The following is a 27,623-nucleotide window of genomic DNA, read 5'->3' as shown; positions in this document are numbered from 1 at the left end:
CGGTTTTAGAAACTCCGGCTAAAACGGCATTACAGTAATCCAGCCGTGTGACAACAAATCAATTAATCAACTTTTCAGCGACAGATAAGTTTAGCATTGGGCGTAATCTGGCTATATTTCTGAGATGAAAAAAGGATGCCTTCACAGTGCCCTGAACAAAAAAATCAAAAGTGAGGCTGGGGTCAAAAATTACACCAAGGTTCCTCATCTTACTTTGGGTCTCTAAAACAGAGCCATCAACAAACAGAGACAGTGGAGCCGCTTTCCGAATTTGATGACGGGAACCTATAAGCATAACCTCAGTTTTCCCGCTGTTCAGGCACAGAAAGTTATTGTTCATCCATGTTTTTATCTCAAAAACACAGTCAGAAAGATAACAAGCATCAATGTTTTCACCAGATTTAGAGTGAATGTAGATTTGGGTATCATCAGCATAAAAGTGATAATGGAGGCCAAGCAATCACAGCAGATGCCCAAGTGGAGATAGATAAATATTGAAGAGTAGAGGGCCTAGAACTGAACCCTGAGGAACACCAGTGAGCACCGAGCAAGTGTCAGACGTAAAGCCACACATAGAAATAAACTGGGAACAGTCAGTAAAATAGGATTTAAACCAGTTTAAAACTGTCCCGGACACACCAAAAACACTTTCAAGGCGGGTAAGTAAAAGACCATGATCCACAGTATCGAAGGCGGCTCTAAGGTCAAGAAGAATAAGAAGTGAGGTAGCTCCAGAATCAGAGGCCATCAACAAGTCACTGGTGACTTTGACCAACGCCATTTCAGTGCTGTGAAATTTACGAAAACCTGACTGAAGGGGTTCAAAGAGGTTATTGGTTGTAAGATAAGTACAGAGTTGAGAGGCAACAACACGCTCAAGTATTTTTGCCAAAAACGGAAGATTTGAGATGGGACGAAAATTGTTAAAATCATCCACAGAAACATTTTCTCTCTTTGGTACAGGTGTAACAGCAGCAGTCTTTAGTACTGCTGGAACAACCCCAGTCTCCAGTGATTCATTTATAATGCTGAGGATAGTAGGGCACCACACAGAGAAGCACGATTTAAATAGATTCGTAGGAATTGGATCCAGCAAGCAAGTGGTAGATTTCATGCTGGATACCTCCCTTGTGAGAGCCTCAGAATTAAGCAGTGAGAAGTGAGTGAAAGAAGCACCAGTGAACCCAGATGGACGAAGGAGTGAAGTGACACAGTCAGGGTTAACAGGAATTTCTTTACGAACATTAACAATCTTGGAATTAAAAAACTGTAAAAAAAGAATCACAGAGCTGCTGAGAAACAGGCAAAGTGGTAGTAGCATTAACTTGAAGCAGTCTGTTTATGGTTTGGAACAAGTGTCTGGGATTATTTTGATTATTTATAATAGCCTGAGAGAAGTAAGAGGATCTTTCAGTCTCCAGTAGTGCACGATAATCCCCCAGAAGATCCTTCCACGCTTGATAGTAGACATTCAGTCCAGTAAGGCACCATTTTCGCTCCATTTTCCGACATACAGCCTTTCTAGAGCGCAGACTGTCATTATACCAGGGAGTAGAGCGGGTGAATGTGATCTTACGTGACCTTAGAGGAGCAAAATTGTCAAGATTAGCAGCAAGAGTGGAATTTAGCTGCAGAACTTTCTCCTCCAGTGATGATGAATGCAGATCGCTTAGGATGGAAACCACAGAATTGGAGAAAGCTGTGTGATCGATAGACTTCCACTTCCGGAAGGTTACTGTTCGGATGATAGGCTCACTTGAATGATACAGTTCGAGGTTAAAAAAGACAGCTGAATGATCAGACAGTCCAATGTCAATAGATGAAAACTCAGATACAAATGAGCCATTAGCAATCACAAGATCCAGCGTATGACCCTTGTTATGAGTAGGGTCAGTTACAAACTGTGTGAAGTTAAAACAATCAATTAGCGACAGAAATTCCTTAGCTGCCACAGAGTCACTACAGTCCACATGAATGTTGAAGTCTCCCACAATTACAATTCTGTCAAACTTCATGCTCAACACCGATAGGAAGTCAGCAAACTCTGACATAAAAGCTGCATGTGTCTTAGTCTTAGGTGGTTTATAGACTGTAGTGATGATGGTGGACACAGGAGCGGAAATACTCAAGACCAGGCATTCAAATGATGAAAACTGGGGAACGGACACAGCGCTTGTGTTGAACTTCAGGTTATAAACCACAATAATGCCTCCGCCTCTGCCAGATAGCCTCGGGAGATCTAAAACTCCAAAGCCCGCTGGAGTGATCTGGTTAAACAGGAGCCCATCATTTTCTTTATGCCAGTTTTCAGTTAAAAACAACAAGTCCAGCTTTTTATCTGTAAGAAAATCCGACAAAAGCAGCGCTTTGTTATTCACAGACCGCGCATTGAATAATGCGGCATAAGCTTGGCTCTGAAGCGGAGACGACGGTGGTTTAATCTCCACGCGGGGAACCGATATTAAATTGCTGTGATCAAGACCAGTATGGAACATTTTGTTGGTCTTACGGCAACAGATAGGGACAAAGATGTTAGGAGAGGACGAGACAGCAAGACTGCGCCTCAAGCCCCGATGGATATATCGCTTAGGACGTAGCAGACCAGCATCTTGACAGAGATTGTAAGAGTCTTTGGCTAGGCAATAACAGTTCTGTTTTAGATTCAATAGCCGGAGTGTAGTGTACCTTAGCGCCATGGTCGGTGAGTGCACACTCGCAAGGCCAGAGCGAGTGAAACTCCGAAGCACAAAGTCGTACAATCCTCACACACAATCCACACACGCAGCTGAGCCGAGGCGTTGATTCAAAGTTACACGCTGCAGGTTATTCCAGGTGAAGCACAGAAATAAAAAACTACAGTCCAAAATATATAAAATGGCACCACCACATCGCAATCGTAACGGCACTAAAGACAATGTAACTTAAAAAACTCGCAGTTATTTAAAAAATAAATAAATATGGCTTAAAATAACAAATGAAAACAAACCAAACGGTAACAGGAGCAGCAGCAAAACACACCAGCGTACCCTGTCACCGGAAATGGAAATGTGCGGAAACTTCTTTGGTCGACCATGGCGAGGCCTGTTCTGAGTGGAACCTGTCCTGTTAAACCGCTGTATGGTCTTGGCCACCGTGCTGCAACTCAGTGTCAGGGTCTTGGCAATCTTCTTATAGCCTAGGCCATCTTTATGTAGAGCAACAATTCTTTTTTTCAGATCCTCAGAGAGTTCTTTGCCATGAGGTGCCATGTTGAACTTCCAGTGACCAGTATGAGGGAGTGTGAGAGCAATGACACCAAATTTAACACACCTGCTCCCTATTTACACCTGAGACCTTGTAACACTAACAAGTCACATGACACCAGGGAGGGAAAACGGCTAATTGGGCCCAATATGGACATTTTCACTTAGGGGCGTATTCACTTTTGTTGCCAGTGGTTTAGACATTAATGGCTGTGTGTTGAGTTATTTTGAGGGGACAGCAAATTTACACTGTTACACAAGCTGTACACTCACTACTTTACATTGTAGCAAAGTGTAAAGTGTCATTTCTTCAGTGTTGTCACATGAAAAGATATAATCAAATATTTACAAAAATTTGAGGGGTGTACTCACTTTTGTGAGATACTGTATATATATATATATATATATATATATATATATATATATATATATATATATATATATACACACATATACATATACACACACACACACACACACACACACACACACACATTTTATACCATAGCAGAATGTAAAAAAGTCAAGAAAACATCATATAAACAATTAGAAATGGCAGACTTATGTGAATATTTTACCATCATGTGCATAAAGTTTTTGTACCTCTGTCATGAGTATATTTGGGCATGTCAGAAAAATTTACAATTGGAATGTGCTCTCTTTTTTTCTATAAACGTTACCATTTTTACCACACCAATCTAATGGCAGAAAATAAATTAATTACCTCTTTCTGTTGCCGCTCCAGTTCTCTCATTCTGATGTCTCGTGCTTCTGCCCTGGCAGCTCGCTTTGCTGCAAGTCTGGCCTCTGCCTACAGAACCGAAGAAACCAAAATGTCATAATAAGCAAACTTTTGACCCAAATTACATTTATATTACATGGACTACGAGCACTGATATTTCTAAAAATATCAGTGTGGTTAGATTTTCTGTGGTTAGACCACCAAGTGAATGCTTTCAAATTTTGCTTGTATTTTCTCATTTGTAAGTCGCTTTGGATAAAAGCGTCTGCTAAATGAATAAATGTAAATTTACATTTGATCATTCCTTGACTCTCAATCTAGATATGTATGATATAACAATTTAATAATGCCTACTGTCACAATGTCCAGTGACATTTACTCTGATTACCATTACACATTTTGTGTACTTGTCACTCAAAAGTACATCAAAAAGCATACTTTGATATGTTAATGATAATGAGTCTTTATTGGTCACATATACAGTAGAGCACAGTGACGCCGTATAGAACTAGACGTCTAAAGATCACGTACGAACTTTGATATTGGTTTAACAGAGCCTGTTGTGTTAAACAGAATGTTGGCTCTGTCAAGCCAACATTAGGCTTACTACGGTATACGGTCATACCGGTCCAAAAATGGACCATAACATTATACAACATGGATCACCTTGAGGAATATATCAACGCTCACAGCAACAGATTCTGCTGCACCATGAACAGGCACAAACCAGACGACATCAAAAAAAGTAAAGGTAACCCCACTCCAAACTCCAAGAGACCCCAGCCCGATTTACTCTCCAGCCCAAGTATAAAACAATACACATCACCTAAACCAGTGGTTTTCAAAGTGGGGGCCGACCAGGGGGCCTCAACAATTTGGTGTGAGAAATAAATAAATACATGAGATATATATATATATATATATATATATATATATATATATATATATATATATATATATATATATATATCATACACAGATACCAATCTTTTTTTTGTTTAAGCTTTAATCAGGAGGTCTGTCAAACAATTAAATGTAAGCTCTCTGCTCATGGTCACTGTTAATTGAATTAAAATAATAGCAATCAGAAATACTGTTGGTTAATTGATAAGTAAACAAGCATGAAATATTTATTTTTAAATATCTTAAACAATATCTTTAAAAAAAAAGAGTCCTAATTAAAAGTAGACTAACACAAACATGCTCCATATTAGGAAAAAGGCTAATAGCTTTCTAAGGAAATAGCAAACTAAGCTTAATGTCAAATTGATATTAAATGCAACCCATTGTAATTAAACATTTCATTTCTATTTTTATTTATATTTTATGAAGTTATTATAATATCTATTTTTTATATTAAATGATTTATTTATAATTAAGCACATTTTCTGTCTTTACATTTTAGTAGTTCTATTTTTGTTTGTTTATCAGTTGTTCCTTTTAGATCGGTTCCCCAGTACAGTGTTGCCATGTCTGCTAATAATATTGTGTTTTTGGTGGGATTAAATCAAAACATGGAAACTGAAGTAGACTTTTCTGGTGATATCTGGAACTCTGTCTATTAGAGTTAGTGAAGGAGAACAGCAGCGTACTCCTTCTGAACAGTTGCTACTCTTCATTATGATTGGTGAGGAATTATTTAATAAATAAGTTTGAATTAAACCTCACCTAGTAGCTTTAGCATTATTATTAATTTACTCCCCCTGACGCCGCTGTGTCTACACGAGCAGGTCACAGTCACGGGTTCAGGTCATTTTGCGGGATCAATAAAAGATGGCGGTTTGTGAGATCAGGAAGTTGAAGCAGATGATGTACAGAGTTACTTGTCATCATAATGGCTTCTCTGCAGTATTTACACACTTGTTCGGTTGACTGAGGAGATGAAAAGCAGTGTGAAAGTAACTGCTGCTCAGGGTAGATGCATTTTGGACTTCCTGTATTTTTATTCCAATTGTATTATACAACTCCGAACAGGTCACTCGCACCGGTGCGAATAAATATTCATTAACAGTTGCACAAAGTACTTTTCAGTCGCAAATGTGAGTGAAATGGTAACACTGTAGAGCCCTGAGTTTATCTGCAAAGTTTTTTCCTGTTCTGTGTGATGACGTTTAATGTCCCCGACAATCTCTGTAGTGCCATTTAGCAACATGTTAGTGTCATGATTTCCCCTCGCGCAAGCACTGGAGCTCGCAGCAAATCTGTCAGCTCGAGCGGTAAAATACTAACTCCGTTTCTGGGTTTTGGCATTAAAAAATGACGTCATCCCTGCTCTACTCTATGGTGATTGGCTGTAAGTTTAGGAAGAACTTGATTTGATCTGTAGCAGAGTTTTCTATGAGCGGAGGATGAACTTTAAACGTCAATATCGCAGTCGATCATGTTCATGTAATTGTGGGCAGTCAAAATCGTAATCGCGATCGATATTCAATTTATTGTGCAGCCCTAATACACACAAACGCATTTGCACATGTAACTTTCTACATCCTGTCTTACTGTCTGTCCCACGGTCTTATTGTCTCACTGTGCCACTTTAATCAATTTACAATTGTTTAATTTACTATTTTATATTTATGTATTTTTTTATATTGTTGCTTTATGTTGTTTTCTGAATAACTCAGGGAATTCCATTATAATCTCGTTGTCATTGTAGTGCTGTGCAAAACAATGTCTTCTTATTCTTATTTTAGCCTGGTCCCATCTTAACAAGAAGGGAAGACTTGTTAGAAAGCTTTTCATTCAGTTCAGCTCAGCTTTCAATACAATAATCCCACAGAAACTGGTCACAAAACTCAACCTGCTGGGGTTTAATCCCTCCATCTGTATCTGGCTCCTGGCTTGTATTCTTGACTCAAATTGGATTGAGTTCTTGACTCAACGACCACAGACTGTTCGGAGATGCAACACCTGAAGCAGCATCACACTTATCACCGGCACATCCCAGGGCTGCATGCTCAGTACCATATGATTAAGTTTGCAGATGACACCACATTAGATGCGCAGCATACAGACTCTCCTGTGGATAGTGCACACAGTGGAGGACATAATGGGGGTCTCTTTGCCTCCAATTCAAGACATACATAATAAATGCTGCCTCATTAAAGCCACCAGTATAGTGGTTGTCCGCTCCCATCCCTCACAGAAACTCATCGCTCTGCCATCTGGCAGAAGACACCAAAATGGCCAGACCAAGTCCACCAGATTCTGGAACAGCTTCTTTCCACAAGCTGTCAAGACCCTTATGCTATGTCCTGGGATGTAATGTGATTTGCAGTTCACTGTAGGTATTAGGGATGTCACGAGAACCGATACTTCGGTACCAAGTCGGTACCAACATTCTTAAAACGTGACGGTACTTGTTTTTCTGGAGTAGCGTAGGTACCGTTTGTTATGACGGTACCAAGGTTGCAATTCTTCCGGACCTGATGGGGGCAGCAAATACGAGCAAGTGTTTTAGTCGGTCCACAAGTGGTGAAGAAGAATGCCTACAAGCACACAGGAAAAACTACAGAAGTTAAGCTCCGCCACGACTCGTTGAGAGGAAATGTGGTATGGAATATGGAAATACTTCGCATTCGAGGCGGATGACAACAAACATATAATTGATGCTCTGAAGCCGGTGTGCAACCGATGCTATCGTTCATTTAAAAAAAAGCGAGGAAACACCTGGAATTTGGTGGAGCACCTGAAAGACGGGCCCTATATCATGTTTGTTTGAGGCAGCTGGCATTGTTGCCGTGAAACCAGCTAACGTTATGCTCCCATGTAATGTTAGCGATAGCCAGTTATTTGTTAACGACGTTATCGCATTGCAGTGTTATAAACTACCTCCTAATGGGCCACCATACATCGCCATTCAGCCTGTGTCCTGTCAGCAAAATGTAGCCTAATGGCACTAATAATTATTCAAATGTTCATGCTTTTAATAAATCTTTTTATCCTGCCACCATATCAGTGAATTTAGACTAATGCTTGCATTCAGAGTATAAGGTGTGTGTGTCTTTAGGAGTGCTGCACCTCCACAGTAGCCTCCACTCATTGTCAGACAGTGTCGGACTCACTCACTCTCTCTCTCGCTCTCTCTCGGAGGATGTCCTCCAGGAGAGTTTTAAAAAAAAATTTTTATACCACACCGTGGTATCGACTTTGGTATCGAGTACTTTTGGTGGTATCAGTACTGACTAATAGATTTTTGGTATCGTGACATCCCTAGTAGGTACAGTATCATACTTTTGGTGGTTTGTTTTTTTCTCCATTTCCCTGTCTGATCACTTATAGCTGCACTAATGAAGAGCATGTCCCCGACTGGACCTGCGGAGATCCCACACTGGGAGGAAGGGAAATGTCAACATGCTTCATGGCTCCTCTTTGCATCTCCGACAAACAAACCTGCATGCAATGCTACTGTTTGAGGCTGTGAGTGTTTTCATCTCAGCTGCAAGATTAGTGTGTTTACCTATTCTGTAATCAAATACCTTTGCAATATAAACCAATTAAAAGCACAGACAAGTGAAGTGAATAACATTGATCATCGTGTTACAATGGCACCTGTCAAAGGTTGGGATATATTAGGCAGCAAGTAAACAGTCAGTTCTCCCAGTTGTTGTTGTGGAAGCAAGAAAAATGGGCAAGGGTAAGAATTTGAGCAACTTTGACCAAATTGTGATGGCTAGACCCCTGGGTCAGAGCCTCTCAAAAACAACAGGTCTTGTGGGGTGTTCCTGGTATGCAGTGGTTAGTACCTACCAAAAGTGCTCCAAAGAAGGACAACTTGTGAACCAGCGACAGGTTCATGGGCACCAAAGGCTCGCGTGGGGAGCAAAGGCTAGCCTGTCTGCTCTGATCCCACAGAAGAGCTTCTGTAGCACAAACTGCTCAAAAAGTTAATGCCGGCTATGATAGAAAGGTGTCAGAACACACAGTGCGTCTCAGCTTCGATCCTGGCATTCATGTGGATGTTACGTTGACACATACCACCTACCTAAAAATTGTAGCAGGCCAATTACACCCCTTCAGGGCAAAAGTATTCCCTAATGGCAGTAGCATCTTTCAGCACTCTATAGTCTATATTTGTATATATAAAACTAACATTAGCCAGGAAGTTGTATTGGCTGGGAGCCTGATTCATTTCTCTTTTTTTATTTTTATTAACTGCATATGTTAGGAAAATAGGTTAATATCTTGTATTTTCTTTCATTTATTTTTCATTAACAAGTAAGTTAGTTTTTTTTTTGCTGATAGATGGTTTGCCGGTTGAAAAGACAATTGGTAAAATAAACTATTGGTATACTTGTATATGGATAGAATGACAAAGTTCTCTAAAACTATTCTTACCACACATACAGGTCACACTGTATCAGATTAACAACTTACCTCTCGCGCTATGCTACTTAAGGCCTCATCCTCAGCAGAGAATCGGTCCTTGATAGGTGCCCGTTTTCGTCCTGAACCCGGTGTACCCATGTCGGTTCCTGTGTTGCTAGTTCCACACAAACTGGTGCTTAGGGCAAATGTTGATTTTTGTAGTGTTCTGAAAGATAGAAATATCATCTTGGTCAGAGTCCAAGAAAAAAAAAAACTGCTATCAATAATTTTCCAAAAATAAGAGCAGCATGAAAAACTCAAATGGTGTATAGTATAAGCTTCAGTGTCAGTATTCTATCAGGTATTTATACACACACACACACACACACACAATATAGACACACACAGTGCCCTCCACGAATATTGGCACCCTTGGTAAATATGAGCAAAGAAGGAATTTTCAAAAAATTCACAAAAATACTCTGCTATCATGGATATCAAACAATACCAAACAACACAGGAATATCAAAAAACATCTCTGTTAAATATAGGTGTGCAACAATTGCTGAACTATGAATTCATATGAGAAAAATATATTGAAGTATATTCCCATTGATATTTAAAATTTTTATAGTACACCTGGGTGACTAGGAACAGGAAATTTTTAAGCCATAACTTCCTGTTTCACAGGGGTATAACTATGAGGCAACACATACGCCAAATTCCCTTAGTTATTCATACCAGTGGGTAAGACCAAGGAACATAGCTGTGATCCAACGGTCCAAGGTTACATAACCAAGTAAACTTCATCTTTACATTCTTAACTTTAATGCAGATTTTACATTGGTTAATATTAATAATAGTCGATTACTCCCTTTTACTGCACGCCGTTGTCACGTGACAAGGGGCTAACTAGCGCACAAAATGTAAAGAGCTGAAGAGAGAAGATGAAATGAACATAGATTTCTTTTGTAAGCCATTTAAAGCTGCAGATAATCTAAGTCCTGGAGCTGGAGATGGCGATCATGTGGTGAATGTGGATCCACCAGCGGAAAGGAAGGCAGTTTTCGGAGAGTGGCTGAAAGACTTCAGATGGCTCCACTATGAAAATGGCTCAATGCTCCGCATTCACTGTAAACCCAGTAGGAAAGCGGTATGGCAACAAATCCGTGGCAAAAAAACAGAGCGTGTTATTAATGCCTGCGCAAGCTTCAATAACATTACTGCAAATAACTGCAAAAGGAAAATAGATGTTCATGCGCAGAAAGGGAAGAACTTGCGCGCTCGTTTAAAACTCTCGTGCACGAGGAAAAATTTCTATGCTCTGCTTGCGCAAACTTTTTCTTTTTGCCAGCAGTGTCCTCAAATGTCATTGACAAAATAATTTTTCCAGAAATCAGTTCTGATTGGATGCCTGCCACTGTGGCAAACCATTAGTGAAGTTACCTGTTCTTTAATGAGAGACTCGACTTCATCCCCGGACACTCTTCATATGAGTCATTTATTTTTTCCATTTGTTGATAGTTTTTTGGCACGGTTAGTTAAACTGTCTGACAATAACTTATAACAAGTGCTAAGGTGCACTCCTAAACTCGCCCACACACACACACACACACACACACACACACACACCCACACACACACCCCTTGTACTTTGAAAGCAAGCATTAGTTTAAATTCACTAATATTGTGGCAGGTCAAAAAGATTTATTAAAACCATTAACAGTTCAATAATTATTAGTGACATTAGGCTCCATTTTGCTGACAGGATACGGGCTGAATGGCGATGCATTGTGGCCCATTAGGAGGTAGTTTATAACACTACAACGCGTTAGTGTCATTAACAAATAACTGGCTATTGCAAACATTACATGGAGCATAACGTTAGCTGGTTTCACGGCCACAATGCCAGCTGCCTCAAACAAACATAATACAGGACCGTCTTTCAGGTGCTTCGCCAAATTCCAGGCGTTTCCACGCTTGGTTTGAAATGAACAATAGCATCGGTTGCGCACCGACTTCAGAGCATCAATTATATGTTTGTTGTCATCCGCCTCAAATGTGAAGTATTTCCATATTTCACTTTTTCCGTCATTCCTCTCAACGAGTCGGGGGGCTAAACTTGTCGCCATCTTCTGTAGTTTTTGCTTGTAGGCGTTCCTCTTCTTCTTTTCTTCTTGTTGACCGACTAAAACACTTGCGCGTATTTGCTGCCCCCATCAGTTACAGAAGAATTGCAAACTCAGTTCCTTCATTACAAATGATACCTATGCTACTCCATAAAAACAAGTACCATCACGTTTTAAGAATGTTGGTACCGACTTGGTACCGAAGTATCGGTTCTCGTGACATCTCTAAATCAAATATAACAATATGCAACCAAATGAAAACAATTCAGGCCTATGCAGAAAAGGCAATAACAGTGTCTACAGGAGGAGAGACACAGCCAAATCACTCAATAGAGTGGTGCAGGGATGACGTCATTTTGTACCGGAACACGGAAGTTAGCATTACACTAGTTCCCTCGACAAAAACCCAATAGGATTTTCCCATAGTTTTTTGGATTATTGCAAAAAATAAGCTCTGTGACCAACAAAAGTTTGCAATACTAACACATTTTGTCCATCAGTATAATTTTCACAAATGAACTCAACTTTTATGAAGTTTGAAGCCTAAATACAATCGCTAGAAATAAACAGCTAACCGTATGCTATAAACAAACTACACCACAGTCGCTCGACTTCAACGTCACCATCACCAAGCTTCTGACAACATTTCCAAACTTGATTTAAAACATTTTCCATAATACAGATTTACTCTGTGGATGACTCTTCATCCACATTTTTTTGGGGAATTGTGTACAGCAAACAGGAGCCAGTTTGTCTGCAAACACTTTTCCTGTTCGGCGTGATGACGTTTAATGTCCCTGACAACAACTGTAGTCCCATTTAACAACTTAACGTGCTGGAGCACGAAGTAAAGCTGGCAGCTTGAGCGCTAAAATGCTCTCATTTCCGGGTTTTGGCATTACAAAATGACGTCATCCCTGCGCCACTCTATAGTGATTGGCTGTAAGTTTAGGAAGCACTTGATTTGAAATTCAGTAGAGTTTTCTATGAGCGGAGGACGAACTTTAAACGTCAATATCGCAGTCGATCACGTTCATGTAATCGTGGGCAGTCAAAATCATAATCGACATCGATATTCGATTAATTGTGCAGCCCTACACAATATATGCAGGACGGTTTGAGAACTGACTCCAGTCCAGAACCATGACAGTGGAAAATGTCTAATAGTGTAGCTTTAAATATATTTAAGAAGAGCAGACTTCAAAGACTGAACATTGAGGTTTTTTGAATTTGTTTACAAGGTGGAACAGGTTAACTGTTGTTGTTTTTTGCATACAGCCTGCAAAATTAACTGAATGTTAAAAATATTGAAAATATTAAATATAATAAGTAAATTAATTTGTCATGGCTCACACTATGTTCCTAAATTATGTTAAGCTTTCTCATGCCTACATGTGTTATATTGTGGCACATTAAAGATCACAGCTCGCCTCTTGTGCACGTAGGCAGCTGCAGTATTATAAAATACAGAATTTAACTGCACAATGGCTGCTAAGAACGACAATAAATCCAGCAAAGCTTGCGGTTCAGTCTCCATGTTGTAGTGTATACGATCAAGGTAGCGTAATGGTCATATGGTAGGGGCTTGACGAATCAAGGAAGGATACGCAATGATCCAGAAGACCCAATCAGGGAGCGAATGTGGGCGAAGCCACGCCTTAATTTTCAAAAGTCTTCATTTTGGTCTGTTTACACTGAAACGCGAGACTGGAGTTTTCAAACTAAAACGGGGTCTTCGGCAGTTCCAAAAGTCGCCGGAGTAGTGTAGACAACAGGCAAAACCATATGAAAATGTATGCATTTTAAAATGAAAACGCACAACTGTAAACAGGGCCTAAGCTATAATCTGGACCTGGGGACAGAAAGCAATCCAAGATCCCCAGATCTAAGCAATCTGGTAGATTATGTGGGCTCAGCATGTCAGATAGGTAAGCAGGTGCTTGTTTATTCAATGATTTAAATATTTTACTATTTGTTTTTATATCAATTCAATTCTAAATCTGAACGGCAGCCAATGCAGAGAGAGATCAGAATAGGACTGATGTGCTCATATTTACGTCTGCCCGTCAGAAGCCTGGCTGCGGCATTCTGGACTATCTGAAGGCGCGCTACAGATGAATCATTTACTCCACAAAAAAGAGAGTTGCAATAATCTAGGCATAATGAAATAAAAGCATGAATTACTTTTTCAAAGTTCTTGAAATATCGGAAAGATTTAACTTACTAGATGTTGTGGATGGAAAAAACTCTATTCAACCACAGCATTAATTTGTTTATCAAACTGAAGACTGCAATCAACAGAAAACTGAGATTTTTTTGCACAGGGCATAATATATGAAATAATATTACCAAAGTCAAGACTGCAAGCATTATTGCAATCGATCGATCCAAACGGAATATCAACATGTTTTTGATCATTATTAAGGTTCACACTCTCCTGACTATTTTGACACAATATGTAAGCATATTGTAAGCAAAAACAAGCTTCTTTGTGTTAGCAACCTGGCTACTTGATAGATTTGATATTTTATACTGATCAGGTGAACAACCTAAGACTAGTTTGAAAAATAAGGTTTTTTAGAAAATCAAAGATGGCACAAAGTATATCAGTGAAAATTAATTAAACTATATGGCCAAAAGATGCAGGGGGAATTCTGCTGACATAACAAGTTTTACTCTATTGTCTACAGTTGTGAAGCTATAAACCAAAAGGTAAATTCAGGCACCCCCTTCGGGTGGATAGGTCATTTAATTTTCCTGAAAAAGGGGTGGGACATGGGACCAAACTACCAAACTTGGTGGCGATATTTCAGTGATAACCCTGTCTTATAGCTGTTTAATCAGACTGTCTCTATAGAAATAACTGACCTGTGGTGGCCGTATTGTTTACCTACGTCAACATCTTTTTAGGGCCCGAGCACTGCTGGTGCGAGGCTCTATTGGATCTGCTCCATTTATTATCATTATCATCATCATCAAATAAATCGCATTTTAGAGGGCCTAAACATACCTGAAATCTCACAAAACTTTGCAGACACGTCAGAACTGGTGAAAACTTGTGATAGGGTTTCCAGAATTGAGTGTGGCACAATGGCTCAATAGCACCACCTACAAAATTTAAGTTTCACCTACATGTATGAAATTCAGTAAAAAGGTGTAGCATGCCAACACATACAAAACAGTCTCTTGAACCCATGCCCTAAACTTAACAGCAAGTCAGCCATTTTGATTTTTCCCTTAAATTTTTGCTTCATTTTTTGCCATTCCCTGCCTTGTACTTTAACAAACTCCTCCTAGAGATTTAATCAGATCGGCATCATATTCAGTCAGTCTCATCTGAGGAGATAATTACAAATGATATTGCAAATGAGCTGATAAGTTTCCGCTTCATCGGAAATACACCCTAGTCTTTTCAGATGACCTTAGAATCTTGTCCTGTATACAAGTTTCACGTGTTGTGCAAATGCATGCAAACAGTCATGATTTACAGCTGTTTGAGAAAATTAGGCACTGCCTCAATAGAACTGATGGACATTTGTAAACAATATGGCCACCACATGGCAAATATGTTTTGGATAATTACTGAGGGACACTGAATGAAGATAATGCTAGAACAAGTTCTCAAAAGTAGGCGTTAGATTTCCATGTATCTCGGGAATCTCAGATTATGTCTTTCAGATGTTCCGTCATGCCTTCCAGCCTTCTTACTTCTATTAACTTTTAGTTGCTGCTACGAGCTACAAAGTGTGGTTTTCCTCAGAGCATTGCAGATCTGGGGAGTCTAAATGAACACACACTGACACATGCATGCCCACAGAGACGTCCAGTTTATTCATGCAAAACAAGAGTATTTATACACCTAGATAAGAAGCAGTGCGTGGACGGTTTCTACTGGTGCAGGTGCCAGACAGATAGACAAAACACAAAGCACACTATGAAAATAAGTCTTTTCAAGAGACAGAAAATATATGTGTCAGCTATAATAGAGATGGCAGTTGATCAGCTTATTCAAAGAGGTAATTAAATGAATACATTCATCATAGGTATTTGATAGCACAGAGACACACAAACAAACTATAACCCAGTATTCCCCGCATCCAAGGTGTCTGAATACAGTTCATAATATGAGAGCACATTATAAGAGAATTTCCTTTCAGTAGGCATTGCAAATTAACTAAAAATCTAAGCATGTGGATTTAAATGGTTCTTGAAGCTTTTTTGTTTGGGAGAACCCAAACTAAAACTTGAGACTAAAACACTTACGCGTATTTGCTGCCCCCATCAGTTCCGGAAGAATTGTAACCTTGGTACCTTCATTACCAACGGTACCGACACTAGTGTATAAAAACAAGTACCGTCACGTTTTAAGAATGTTGGTACCGACTTGGTACCAAAGTATCAGTTCTTGTGACATCCCTAATACACACACACACACACACACATATACATACACACTAGATACTATTATTACTAATATATTAATCCAGTTATAATAAACCACAGAATTTACACTGCAAGAGTGCAAATAATGTAATGGCAATAAACTTGATTTAAACTGAACCTCTTAAGCAACTCGGACCAGTTTCCCCAACCTCTTGCACATAGTGGAGCATTTTGGATGTTTGTGCTCGTGCATCACTTTCATGCTTCCATGCTACACAGGCTCCACTTTGTAAAGTTTGCAGATTACAATCGTCTACATTACATTTAATATAAAATGCTCCCCTGCCTTTGAGGACTTGGGTTACACACTTTTTTCCGCCGTCACATCATGATTTTAACTTTTATGCTCTACATGACCTCAGTCTGATGGTGATTGAGGTCATGTTGAGCATAAAAGGTAACGTTGACTCTGGGTATTCAGCTAGTGGCATCACATTACATGCATTTGACATCATGTGCTATCGACTGGCTTATACTTCAGGTAAATGAAAAACCGCTCGTGTCCCATTTCACAAAATTCACACACTAGACATCAGAGCATATAATACATAGTGTAAGTGTATAGTACATCATTTTGGATACAACTATAGTATTTACTCTCCGATGCATTTTTTCAGAAGAGAAGTAACACAATGAGTAAACATGCCCCGTACTGTGCACAGACCAACTAGTCGATAATTAGATTTGTTGACAACGATTTTCATAATCGATTATTCTCGATTTTATCAATTTAGCTGTTGCAGCTCTAGTTTCCATGATTAGAAGAGGAAGAAAAATACTAACAAATAAGAAAACTCTGAAAAAAAACCTTGAAAAATATGAAACCTTGAAAAAAAAATTATAATAATTTTAAAAAATCATAAATATAGCTGAAAGCAGCAATGACAGGCCCGAGCACTACAGTGCCATTGCTACCCGGTGGGTGTATGAAAACAATGCATAGTGAAGCGAGTACTGCAGAGTAAAAACACCCATATATTCAAAGAAGAGTATTAAAGTTTGATGCGTTACCATGGTAACGCTATTTAATATGTCAAGACTGCTTTTGCAATTTTGCATCAGCCGTGTCTCAACATTATTCTGACCATGTTTGAGGCGATATGAGGATTACTGCAAAGTCTGTTTTAATTGACACACTTCCTGCTGCCAGTTGGTGGTGCTATGACAGTGACTCACAATAGTCACATCCATGTGATCAGCCCCCATGACCAAACATACAGCTCAAGTTTATAATAATAATAATAATAATAATAAAATTTTTATATGGCACCTTTTCCAACCATGATGAACACTGGTTACGAATGTAACTGTGGTTCTGTGAATTCCAGATGACCGCCAGAGATGGTGCAACAGTAGTGGATGATCGCCGCGCCAGCCCAATAGGTCGAGAAAATAAATACCAACAAAGCCTCAGGTCTTGAGGCTTCGGCTTTTTGAAGTTGTGGGGGGACGCTAACGCGGGCCCCCTGGGGCATGGTGAGGGTTAGGGTGATCATGGGGGTGACACACCTGTACATCCTCGGACCCAGGAAATCTCTGCTGGGCCTGGGGACAGTTAGAGGGTATATGACGAAAGCGTGGCTGCACCGGCGCGTAATGACGATGAGCAGGTGCCGCTGGTACATTAAAATTCGGAGCACGCTGCACCTGTTAGCTGCTGAGTGATCGCAGACAACTTCATGCGCCTCTCCAACACCTCAGACGCGTCTGGACAAAAAAGATATCCTGGAACGATGGGAAGCTCGCTCAAAGTCTTTTTATACTCCTCTAACAACCTGGCTTGAGCAAGCCAAACCTGCCAATGAGTATTCAAAAATGTTGCAGGGAGACCGCCCAGATCTCAAGTCACATGCCCCATGGCCAGTAAGGCTGTCTGCAGAAATCGTGGAACAGAGGGATCCACTTCTGCAGAACCAAAGTTATTAGAAGCAGCCAAAATCACTTGGCAGATGGTGTTCTCAGCTCGCGCGACATAGACAACTGACTCGTATGCTTTCTTCAGAAGGGAATCAGTGCGGCCACACTGGGTGCTAGGGCATTGAAAGTTCCCACACAATGCCTTATCTGGTAACACCACCAATGTGGCGACCAGGTGTTCAACCTCGGGTACATTGTGCACCTCGATGGACTTCGCTTCTGCCACGGAAGCTAAAGTACGAGTGGTCTTCGAATCCCTGGCCCTTTGAGGGCATTCGAGAATTCTGTAATAAAACGTCCTTACATGCAGCCATGGCAAATGAGTCACTAGGCGAGGGCTGTGAAAAAACACGCTGGACTGAACAGGGTGTGCAGGGCATTAATCCAGGCCAAGACAGGCCACTGCTATCCGAAGCACCTCCAACGTGTCATCCATCTGAAGTGGGGCCGTCCCCGAGGAGTGGAGAGAGCCATCACCAGAGCCACTGGCTAATGCGGACCCCGCCGGCTTGTCCCTGAAGCCCAGTGACATCAGTGAAGAGATGGCCCTGAAAATGTGTCAGAAGCACATGTAGATATAGCATCATTGTGGGGGCTATGGCAAGGAAAACGTGAGACAGCATCCTCCTCGCTAGAAGAGTGTGAGCAAGTGTCCCCAATGGGAGCCATAGTAGAAGCAGGAACTGAGTCTGTTGGCTGGAGGCTCTGCAAGAGACGATTCATCTCTGCCATGTCTGCAGAAAGGCCAGCCACCTTCTTTGATAACAGGTGCCCTGCCAAATGACTTCCCCTTGAGCTAGATCTTCTTTTAGCTGAGGGAAGGCCAGTAGCTGCTAAGGCACGGCATTTCTGAGCTCTCAAACACAAACTTCCTTCCAAAATCTTAGCGTCTTGGTTGCGGTCCAGTCCAGCCAAACGCAGCTGTCGGTCAGACATTGGAAGCAAACTAAAATGCGGACATGGGTCCGTAAGTGGTTCTTTTAGATGCTGAACACCCAGGCATGATGGGCAGAGATTATGCCTATCGTCAGGAAGAAGCTTTCTTCTTTAGGGCAGAGTTTACAACTCAAAGGATAGGCAGTGGAAATGGAGCTGAAAGCCATACCCGCTAAAATGGAGAGCCTCTGGATATAACCATGAGGAGAGCCAGTGGGGGGAAAGAAAAAAAAAAAAAAGAAAGTATAATAATAATAATAATAATAATAATAATAATAATAATAATAATCCAATTAAATACTCCTACCCCCAGATGAACCGCGAGGAAGAAGCTTGTACTTACCAGTGGCGAGCGATCCGGAAAACAAACAAGTTGTTACCAGACAGTGCAGTGCTAAATGTATCATCACAGATTTGGAGGATGAGTTATCGCTGCTCCGAGAAAGCTGCACTTGATGTGTTGAAAAAACTTAATCCAAAGGCAAGAAACGCAAAAGAGGTGGAGTGCTGAGCTGCAGTGGCTTATATCACCTCCGCTCAGCTAACGTCACCACGTGACTTTGTTGGTATTCATTTTCTCGACCTATCTGGCTGGCGCTGCGACCATCCACTACTGTTGCGACTAGAAAAGGGAAATTATTTAACCATGACTTCCAGTATAAATATGAGATAACACATAGGCCAAATTCCGTTAGTCATTCATAACAAACGGTAAGACCAATGAATGTAGCTGTGATGTGTGGCAAAATGTTGTTGAGCTTCACAAAATGGGAAGTGGCTATAAGAAAGTAGCACAAGCATTGAAAATGCCCATTTCCACCATCAGGGCAATAATTAAGATGTTCCAGTTAACTGGAAATATAATGATTAAACCTAGAAGAGGATGGTTTGAGTGGCCAAAAAAATCTCCAAGGATCACAGCTAGAGAATTGCAGAAGTTAGTTGCATCTTGGGGTCAGAAAGTCTCCAAAACTACAATCCGAAGTCACCTACATCACCACAAGTTGTTTGGAAGGGTTTCAAGAAAAAAGTCTCTACTTTCATCCAAAAACGAACTCAAGCGTCTTCAGTTTGCCAGACACTACCGGAACTTCAAATGGGATCGGGTTCTATGCTCAGATGAAACCAAAACAGAGCTTTTTGGCAATAAACACCAGAGGTGGTTTTGGTGCACAGAGAGGTAGACATATGGAAAAGTACCTCATGCCCATGGTTCAATATGCTGGTGGCTCTTTAATGTTTTGGGGCTGTTTTTCTGCCAGAGGACCTGGACATTTTGTTAGGATACATGGCATCATGGCATCTATCAAATAACAGATATTAAATGAAAACCTGACTGTCTCTGCCAGAAAGGTTAAAATGGGCCATGGTTGGATCTTCCAGCAGGACAGTGATCCAAAACATACATCAAAATCAACACAAAATGCTTTACTGAAAAAAAATCAAGGTCCTGCAATGGCTGGTTGCTACATCGCTACTCATTTGAAAACAACTTGTTACTGGAAAAGCTACACTACTTTAAAGTAGCAAAGTTACTGTCACGCTACTGAAAAATGTAGTTAAGTTAGTAGAGTAGCTTCTTTTACTTAGCTACTCCCCACCACTGGATGTCGACTATATTTTACACTATTATATGTAAATAATCACTCAGAATGTTAGAAGTGACCTAATGCATTTATTTTTTCTCTCACACTGAATGTGCTGCTCCACTCTGTCACTCACTGCACAGAGTAGCTGCAGAAAGAAGTGTACCTGCAGGACCTCGCACAGGACCTCTCGCTCATAGGGCAGTACTGATGACTCTCGTTCTACGGAAAGTAGCTAAGGTATGTCCAAAAAGTCACTAAAGGGGTCTAAAAAGTGGACTGGAGCTGTCTGTCAAAATGTGTAAGCAAATAGCAGGAGGAGGGAGAGGGGCTGCAGCAGGGAGTCTGAGTGAAATGTCCTAACGAAAATAAACACTTTAAAGTTTTTAGCGATTTCATATTTATTGACTTTTTATAATTTAAGCACTTTTTAAGCACCACTAGATAGAAAATGGCTGTTTAAGGGTTTTCAGTACTTAAATTTCAAAAAAGCCAAATTCGAGCAATTGGAGCACCTTGTACGAACCCTGTATTAATGTTTGATGTGTTACCATGGCAACAATATTTAAGAGATCAAGAATCCTTTCACAATCTGCAATGTCTCGACATTATTCTGACCAAGTTTGAAGCGATTCGGGTAAATATAAGAAGACTATTTAAAAGCCCATTTCAAGTGGCACACTTCCTGCTGTGCTATGGCACCATCACAGTAGCCACATCCACGGGGGTTCAGCCCCGTGACCAAACATACAGCTCAAGTTTCATCGAAATCATGTAATGCATGCAGAAGACATGAGACACTTCCTGTTTCCATTTTTTTCACCATGACGAAACCATCCGAGATATCAAAAATCCCTACGCAATTTAGCATCTTCAGTGTCTTGGAATAATGTCGACCATGTTTGGTGACAATCACAGGAATCCCCCAGGAGGAGTAGTTAAAAGTTCAGAGCCTGCAATTAAAAAAATAAAATAAAAAAATAAAAATAAAAAATAAATAAAAACACAATAAATCCAAAATGGCTGACTTCCTGTTGGGTGGAGCTAATGATTGTCATTTAGAAAGTTATCCAGCTTAATGAGTTCAATATATGTACAGAGTTTGGTGACTATAGGTAAAACCCCACCACTTTAGTCAAAAGGGGGCGCTACAGAGCCTCTACTCCACGCCCATGTCTTAGCTTTTTCCTACGCCTAACGGCCGACAACTCTGATGTGCGTGTTGACGTTCATGAAATTTTAAGCATGTTAAAAGTCTCAAAAACACCAGAAAAGAGTATTTATGTTTGTTGCACACTTTAAGTCCTTGGATCCTAAAAATTATATTCCTTAGGAAGACAATACAGGGCCCTGCGCACTTTCAGTGCTTGCAATGAGATGCATGAGCCATGAGCAAGGGACACAGAACTGCCACACACACTCAAAGCCAAACACAACACAGGGAAGAGTAGGAGGACACCGAGACGAAGCTTTGTGGAATATTTTGTGTTAGGTAAGACGCTGTCCTCTTGATTATGTTGTGTAATTAATGATAGTTTATAGTAAGTAGGCCTATACTGTATGAAACAGGACCTTTCACGTGGCTCTCAACTTGCAGGTGTTGTATTGAACTCCGTTTCCCAGTTGGGATAGGTTTCCCCCTGCCCAAAAGGCAAAAAAAAAAAAAAAAAAACAAAACGAAAAACTTGCCTCTGAGATGCTGTGCTCCTACCACTGAGGTACTATGGAAACCCCTGAGGCTCAAAACTAACATTTTGAATGACTTATCTGTAGAATGTTGTATTCCAGAAGTGAAAGGCATTTTTCATGACTGTTTATTTCATTCAATAAATAATGTTATATTTGTGAGAGTTCTCTCATTTAAAATATTGTAGACTTATTGCGCACTCACATATGACTGACTTTCTAGGCTAAATATGTGACCGTTCTCAAAAGGCACAATACCTGGACATATTGATCATATTTCTCTTTTTTCCCCCTTTAGTACAGTTTTTTTTGTTTTTAGAAATGCTGTTGTGTGATTTGCCCACAAGAGAGCTCCACTTCAGTTCAGCTGTTTTCTAACAACTAAATTTGATTATTTTCTGTCCCAACAAGTACATTTTCACTGCAAATTACTGAGAAAAGGTCAAAAGAAATGGAAGATCTTACAAAAAAAAAAAATCATACAAGTTTTTAGCTTTTATTTTTGTGTTAACATCACCTCCATCATAGCAAATTTGTCCATCATAGCGGGGGGAACGCATCCTGACAGCTGAGAATGTTACTGTCAAATACGGCTCCCCTTGTGTTCATTAAGAAAGAAAGCTCATAGAGGTGTCAAATTCGTACTGCTGACTTGTTTACCCACAACATGCAAGTCTTGTGATTTTCCACCTGCCATACCTATATTTGTCCATCATAGCAGGGGGATCTACTAAACACATCTACAGTGAGGGAAAAAAGTATTTGATCCCCTGCTGATTTTGTACGTTTGCCCACTGACAAAGAAATGATCAGTCTATAATTTTAATGGTAGATTTATTTGAACAGTGAGAGACAGAATAACAACAAAAAAATCCAGAAAAACGCACGTCAAAAATGTTATAAATTGATTTGCATTTTAATGAGGGAAATAAGTATTTGACCCCTCTGCAAAACATGACTTAGTACTTGGTTTAAAAACCCTTGTTGGCAATCACAGAGGTCAGACGTTTCTTGTAGTTGGCCACCAGGTTTGCACACATCTCAGGAGGGATTTTGTCCCACTCCTCTTTGCAGATCTTCTCCAAATCATTAAGGTTTCGAGGCTGACGTTTGGCAACTCGAACCTTCAGCTCCCTCCACAGATTTTCTATGGGATTAAGGTCTGGAGACTGGCTAGGCCACTCCAGGACCTTAATGTGCTTCTTCTTGAGCCACTCCTTTGTTGCCTTGGCTGTGTGTTTTGGGTCATTGTCCTGCTGGAATACCCATCCACGACCCATTTTCAATGCCCTGGCTGAGGGAAGGAGGTTTTCACCCAAGATTTGACGGTACATGGCCCCGTCCATCGTCCCTTTGATGTGGTGAAGTTGTCCTGTCCCCTTAGCAGAAAAACACCCCCAAAGCATAATGTTTCCACCTCCATGTTTGACGGTGGGGATGGTGTTCCAGGGGTCATAGGCAGCATTCCTCCTCCTCCAAACACGGCGAGTTGAGTTGATGCCAAAGAGCTCCATTTTGGTCTCATCTGACCACAACACTTTCACCCAGTTGTCCTCAGAATCATTCAGATGTTCACTGGCAAACTTCAGACGGACATGTATATGTGCTTTCTTGAGCAGCGGACCTTGCGCGCGCTGCAGGATTTCAGTCCTTCACGGCGTAGTGTGTTACCAATTGTTTTCTTGGTGACTATGGTCCCAGCTGCCTTGAGATCATTGACAAGATCCTCCCGTGTAGTTCTGGGCTGATTCCTCACTGTTCTCATGATCACTGCAACTCCACGAGGTGAGATGTTGCATGGAGCCCCAGGCCGAGGGAGATTGACAGTTCTTTTGTGTTTCTTCCATTTGCGAATAATCGCACCAACTGTTGTCCCCTTCTCACCAAGCTGCTTGGCAATGGTCTTGTAGCCCATTCCAGACTTGTGTAGGTCTACAGTCTTGTCCCTGACATCCTTGGAGAGCTCTTTGGTCTTGGCCATGGTGGAGAGTTTGGAATCTGATTGATTGATTGCTTCTGTGGACAGGTGTCTTTTATACAGGTAACAAACTGATATTAGGAGCACTCCCTTTAAGAGTGTGCTCCTAATCTCAGCTCGTTACCTGTATAAAAGACACCTGGGAGCCAGAAATCTCTCTGATTGAGAGGGGGTCAAATACTTTTTTCCCTCATTAAAATGCAAATTAATTTATAAAATTTTTGACATGCGTTTTTCTGGATTTTTTTGTTGTTATTCTGTCTCTCAGTGTTCAAATACAACTACCATTAAAATTATAGACTGATCATTTCTTTGTCAGTGGGCAAACGTACAAAATCAGCAGGGGATCAAATACTTTTTTCCCTCACTGTACTAACACATAGAAGTATGTAAGCATAGAAACATGAACGTAAAGTACAGTACCTGACAATAACATCCTCAGCTGTCAGGATGCTTTCCCCTGCTGTGATGGGCAAATTTAGGGATAGCAGGCTGAAAAACACAGGACTTACTTGTTGTGGGTAAACAAGTCAGCAGTATAAATTTGACATATGTATGAACTTTCTTTCCTATTGAAAACGGGGGAGCTGTATCTGACAGTAACATTCTCAGCTGCCGGGATGCGCTCCCCCTGCTATGATGGACACATTTGCAATGATGGAGGTGATGTTAACCCTCTTACTCCTAAGTTCCCACAGTATTATGTCCCATAACCCTATATTCCCCAGAGAAACAGCACGCCAATCCTGAGTTCCTGGGCCAAAATCAACATTTAATTTTAACATTTTTAGGCCTTGAAACAACTTATAATAATGTATTTGTGTAATATTACTTTGAAAATTAAGCAGTTCAGTGTTTTTACTAAACTTAGAGCACAATTCTTAACTAGAGAAATTACGAAAAAAATGCTCGCTAAAATCCTTATACTCATTTAGAAGTACCATACGAGCATCAGCGTGGTCAATGCCTTTATAAATAATAAATAAATAAATGCATTTTAGCGCCAAAAGTCAAGTTTCTGGTGATAATCAGACCAGCAGGTAGTGTTTTCACGAATGCACAGAAATGGTCCCGTTATGACTCCAGACCCCTGCAGTGTCAGTCGCACTGGTTGATGCTGAAGATGAAGACAGATCAGGGTCTGAATCAGGAGAGTTTGCGTCTCTATCAGTTTTGGTTTCAACATCGCCTGAACTTTCACTGCTGTCACTATCTAGAATCCTTGCTCTCGCCTGTGTAACTGTGTATGTTTTCTTTTTTTCCCACTGTTTTAGATGTACCTGTGTTCACTGTAGGTGTAACTTTAGCTGGAACACGATTAGCTTTTCGCTTTGGCATTTTTAGTTCACTTCTACTATTACACCAATATTCCCGCTTGGATCAGCTTCATCGTAATGCCGGCGTAATAACGTAATCACGTTGTGACGTCATGAACCTTCCAGGTCAAAAAATAATAATTAAATAAGTAAGGAATCATAGCAGAGTAATGCACCGGCCTTACGGGGATAACGTTTACACTGTAAATCCTCTATATCGGCCTTACGGGGATTTGGCACAGACGACCAAGCCGGTATATCGTCCTTATGGGAATAGATCAAAGACAGGCAAGCCGGTTTTTCGGTCATACGGGGTAAGAGGGTTAAGACAAAGATTTATTTATTAAAATATTATCATTATTTATTTAAAAAAATATTTATTGATAGAAATAATAATAATACTGATAGAAATAATAATAATAGAAATAATAATACTTTTTTTATTAAGAAAAATGTATTTTTTATTTATTAAAATGAGCTATTAAATCACATTTAAATTTGACATGTATTTCATTACTGAATAGGCCCATACACAAAATATATCATAATTTAAAGCTCAATAGGATTTGAAAGGAGTGACGTACAGTCATTAAGCCAACAGTAAAGTGTTCATCTAGGTGTCAGGTATGATGCACACCTTTTAGATTTCTGATATTTATTAAAATAAGCTATTAAATCATATGTAAATATTGCCATGTATTTCACTACTGCATGGGGTCATACACAAAATATACCATAATTTAAAGCTCAACAGCATTTGAAGGGAATGAAATACAGTCACATATACACACACACACACATTATATTTATATTATATATATATATATATATATATATACACACACACACAGTATCTCACAAAAGTGAGTACACCCCTCACATTTTTGTAAATATTTCATTATATCTTTTAATGTGACAACACTTAAGAAATGACACTTTGCTGCAATGAAAAGTAGTAAGTGTACAGCTTCTATAACAGTGTAAATTTGCTGTCCCCTCAAAATAACTTGATACACAGCCATCAATGTCTAAACCGCTGGCAACAAAAGTGAGTACACCCCTAAGTGAAAATGTCCAAATTGGGCCCAATTAGCCATTTTCCCTCCCTGGTGTCATGTGCCTTGTTAGTGTTCCATTTAATGTTTGCAACAGCCAGTTATTTGTCAATGACACTAATGCATCGTGATGTTATAAACTACCTCCGAATGGGCCACCATGCATTGCCATTCAGCCCGTGTCCTGTCAGCTAAACGTAGCCTAATGTCACTAATAATTACTCAAATGTTCATGCATTTAATAAATGGTTTTGGCCTACCATCATATCAGTTAATTTAAACTAATGCTTGCATTCAGAGTATAAGGTGTGTGTGTTTAGGAGTGCACCTCCGGAGACTCATTGTCAGACAGTGTTTGATAACTAAAATAATAAATTTGTCATAAAATGTGATCTGATCTTCATCTAAGTCAAGGGTATTGACAAATATAATGTGTCTAAAATAATAACACAAAATAAATTCTGATCTTTCATGTCTTTATTGAGAACAACCAAAAAACCCTCATAGTGCTTGTGGAAAAAGTATGTGAACCCTTGAGTTAATGACCTCAAAAAAAGCTTTTTTTTTTGCACACCTGGAGTCTCGTTAAGAAAATGAGTTTGGAGGTGTGGACTACAGCTACTTTGACTGATAAAAACCCCTCAAACTTTTGGAGTTTGCTCTGCACAAGAAGCACACGCTTATGTGAGCCACGCCTCGCCAAAAAGAGCTTTCAGAGGATCTACGATCAAGAATTGTTGATTTACATAAAGCTGGCAAGGGTTACAAAGTGATTTCAAAGACTTTAGAAATTCATCAGTCCACAGTTAGGCAAACATTCTACAAATGGAGACACTTTGGGACTGTTGCTACTCTACCAAGAATTGGGCACCTAGTCAAAATGACACCAAGAGCACATCGAAGACTCATCAATGAGGTAAAGAAACAACCGCGAATGACAGCCAAAGATTTGAAGGCATCATTGGAACTGGCTAACTTCTCTGTTCATGAGTCTACAATATGTAAAACATTGAACAAGCAGGGTATGTATGGCAGGACACCACGAAGGAAGGCACTGCTAATTAAAAAGAATATTGCTGCATGCCTGAAGTTTGCAAAAGAGCACATTGACACTCCATAGTGGCATTGGCAAAATGTTTTGTGGACTGATGAAACTAAGATTAAACTATTTGGAAAAAGTACACAGCACTACATCTGGCGTAGAAAGGGCACGGCATATCATCATGAAAACATCATCCCAACCATAAAGTATGGTGGAGGAAACATCATGATTTGGGCCTGCTTTGCTG

The 27,623-nt window shown here is 40.1% G+C and overlaps 1 protein-coding gene across 17 annotated transcripts in view; it reads right to left on the bottom strand.

Moving 5' to 3' along the window:
• lrrfip2 (leucine rich repeat (in FLII) interacting protein 2) overlaps positions 1-27,623 on the bottom strand; it is a 98,663-nt gene that overhangs the window by 61,778 nt on the left and 9,262 nt on the right. For 16 of the 17 annotated variants that reach the window (XM_053620671.1, XM_053620679.1, XM_053620680.1 and 13 more), the window contains exons 2-3: positions 9,358-9,514; positions 3,967-4,053 (exon numbers count right to left, since the gene is read on the bottom strand). In XM_053620671.1, coding sequence (XP_053476646.1) covers positions 3,967-4,053; positions 9,358-9,447 — 177 coding nt within the window. In that variant the 5' untranslated portion in view covers positions 9,448-9,514. Of the gene's footprint in view, positions 1-3,966; positions 4,054-9,357; positions 9,515-24,386; positions 24,456-27,623 lie in introns of all 17 variants that reach the window. The other variant, XM_053620670.1, reaches the window with a different exon arrangement.

The sequence above is a fragment of the Ictalurus furcatus genome, chromosome 3 (genome assembly GCF_023375685.1).
Source record: "Ictalurus furcatus strain D&B chromosome 3, Billie_1.0, whole genome shotgun sequence".
Lineage (NCBI taxonomy): Eukaryota > Metazoa > Chordata > Actinopteri > Siluriformes > Ictaluridae > Ictalurus > Ictalurus furcatus.
The sequence above is the reverse complement of the archived record's forward strand: the minus strand, read 5'-3'. Positions and strand labels throughout refer to the sequence as shown.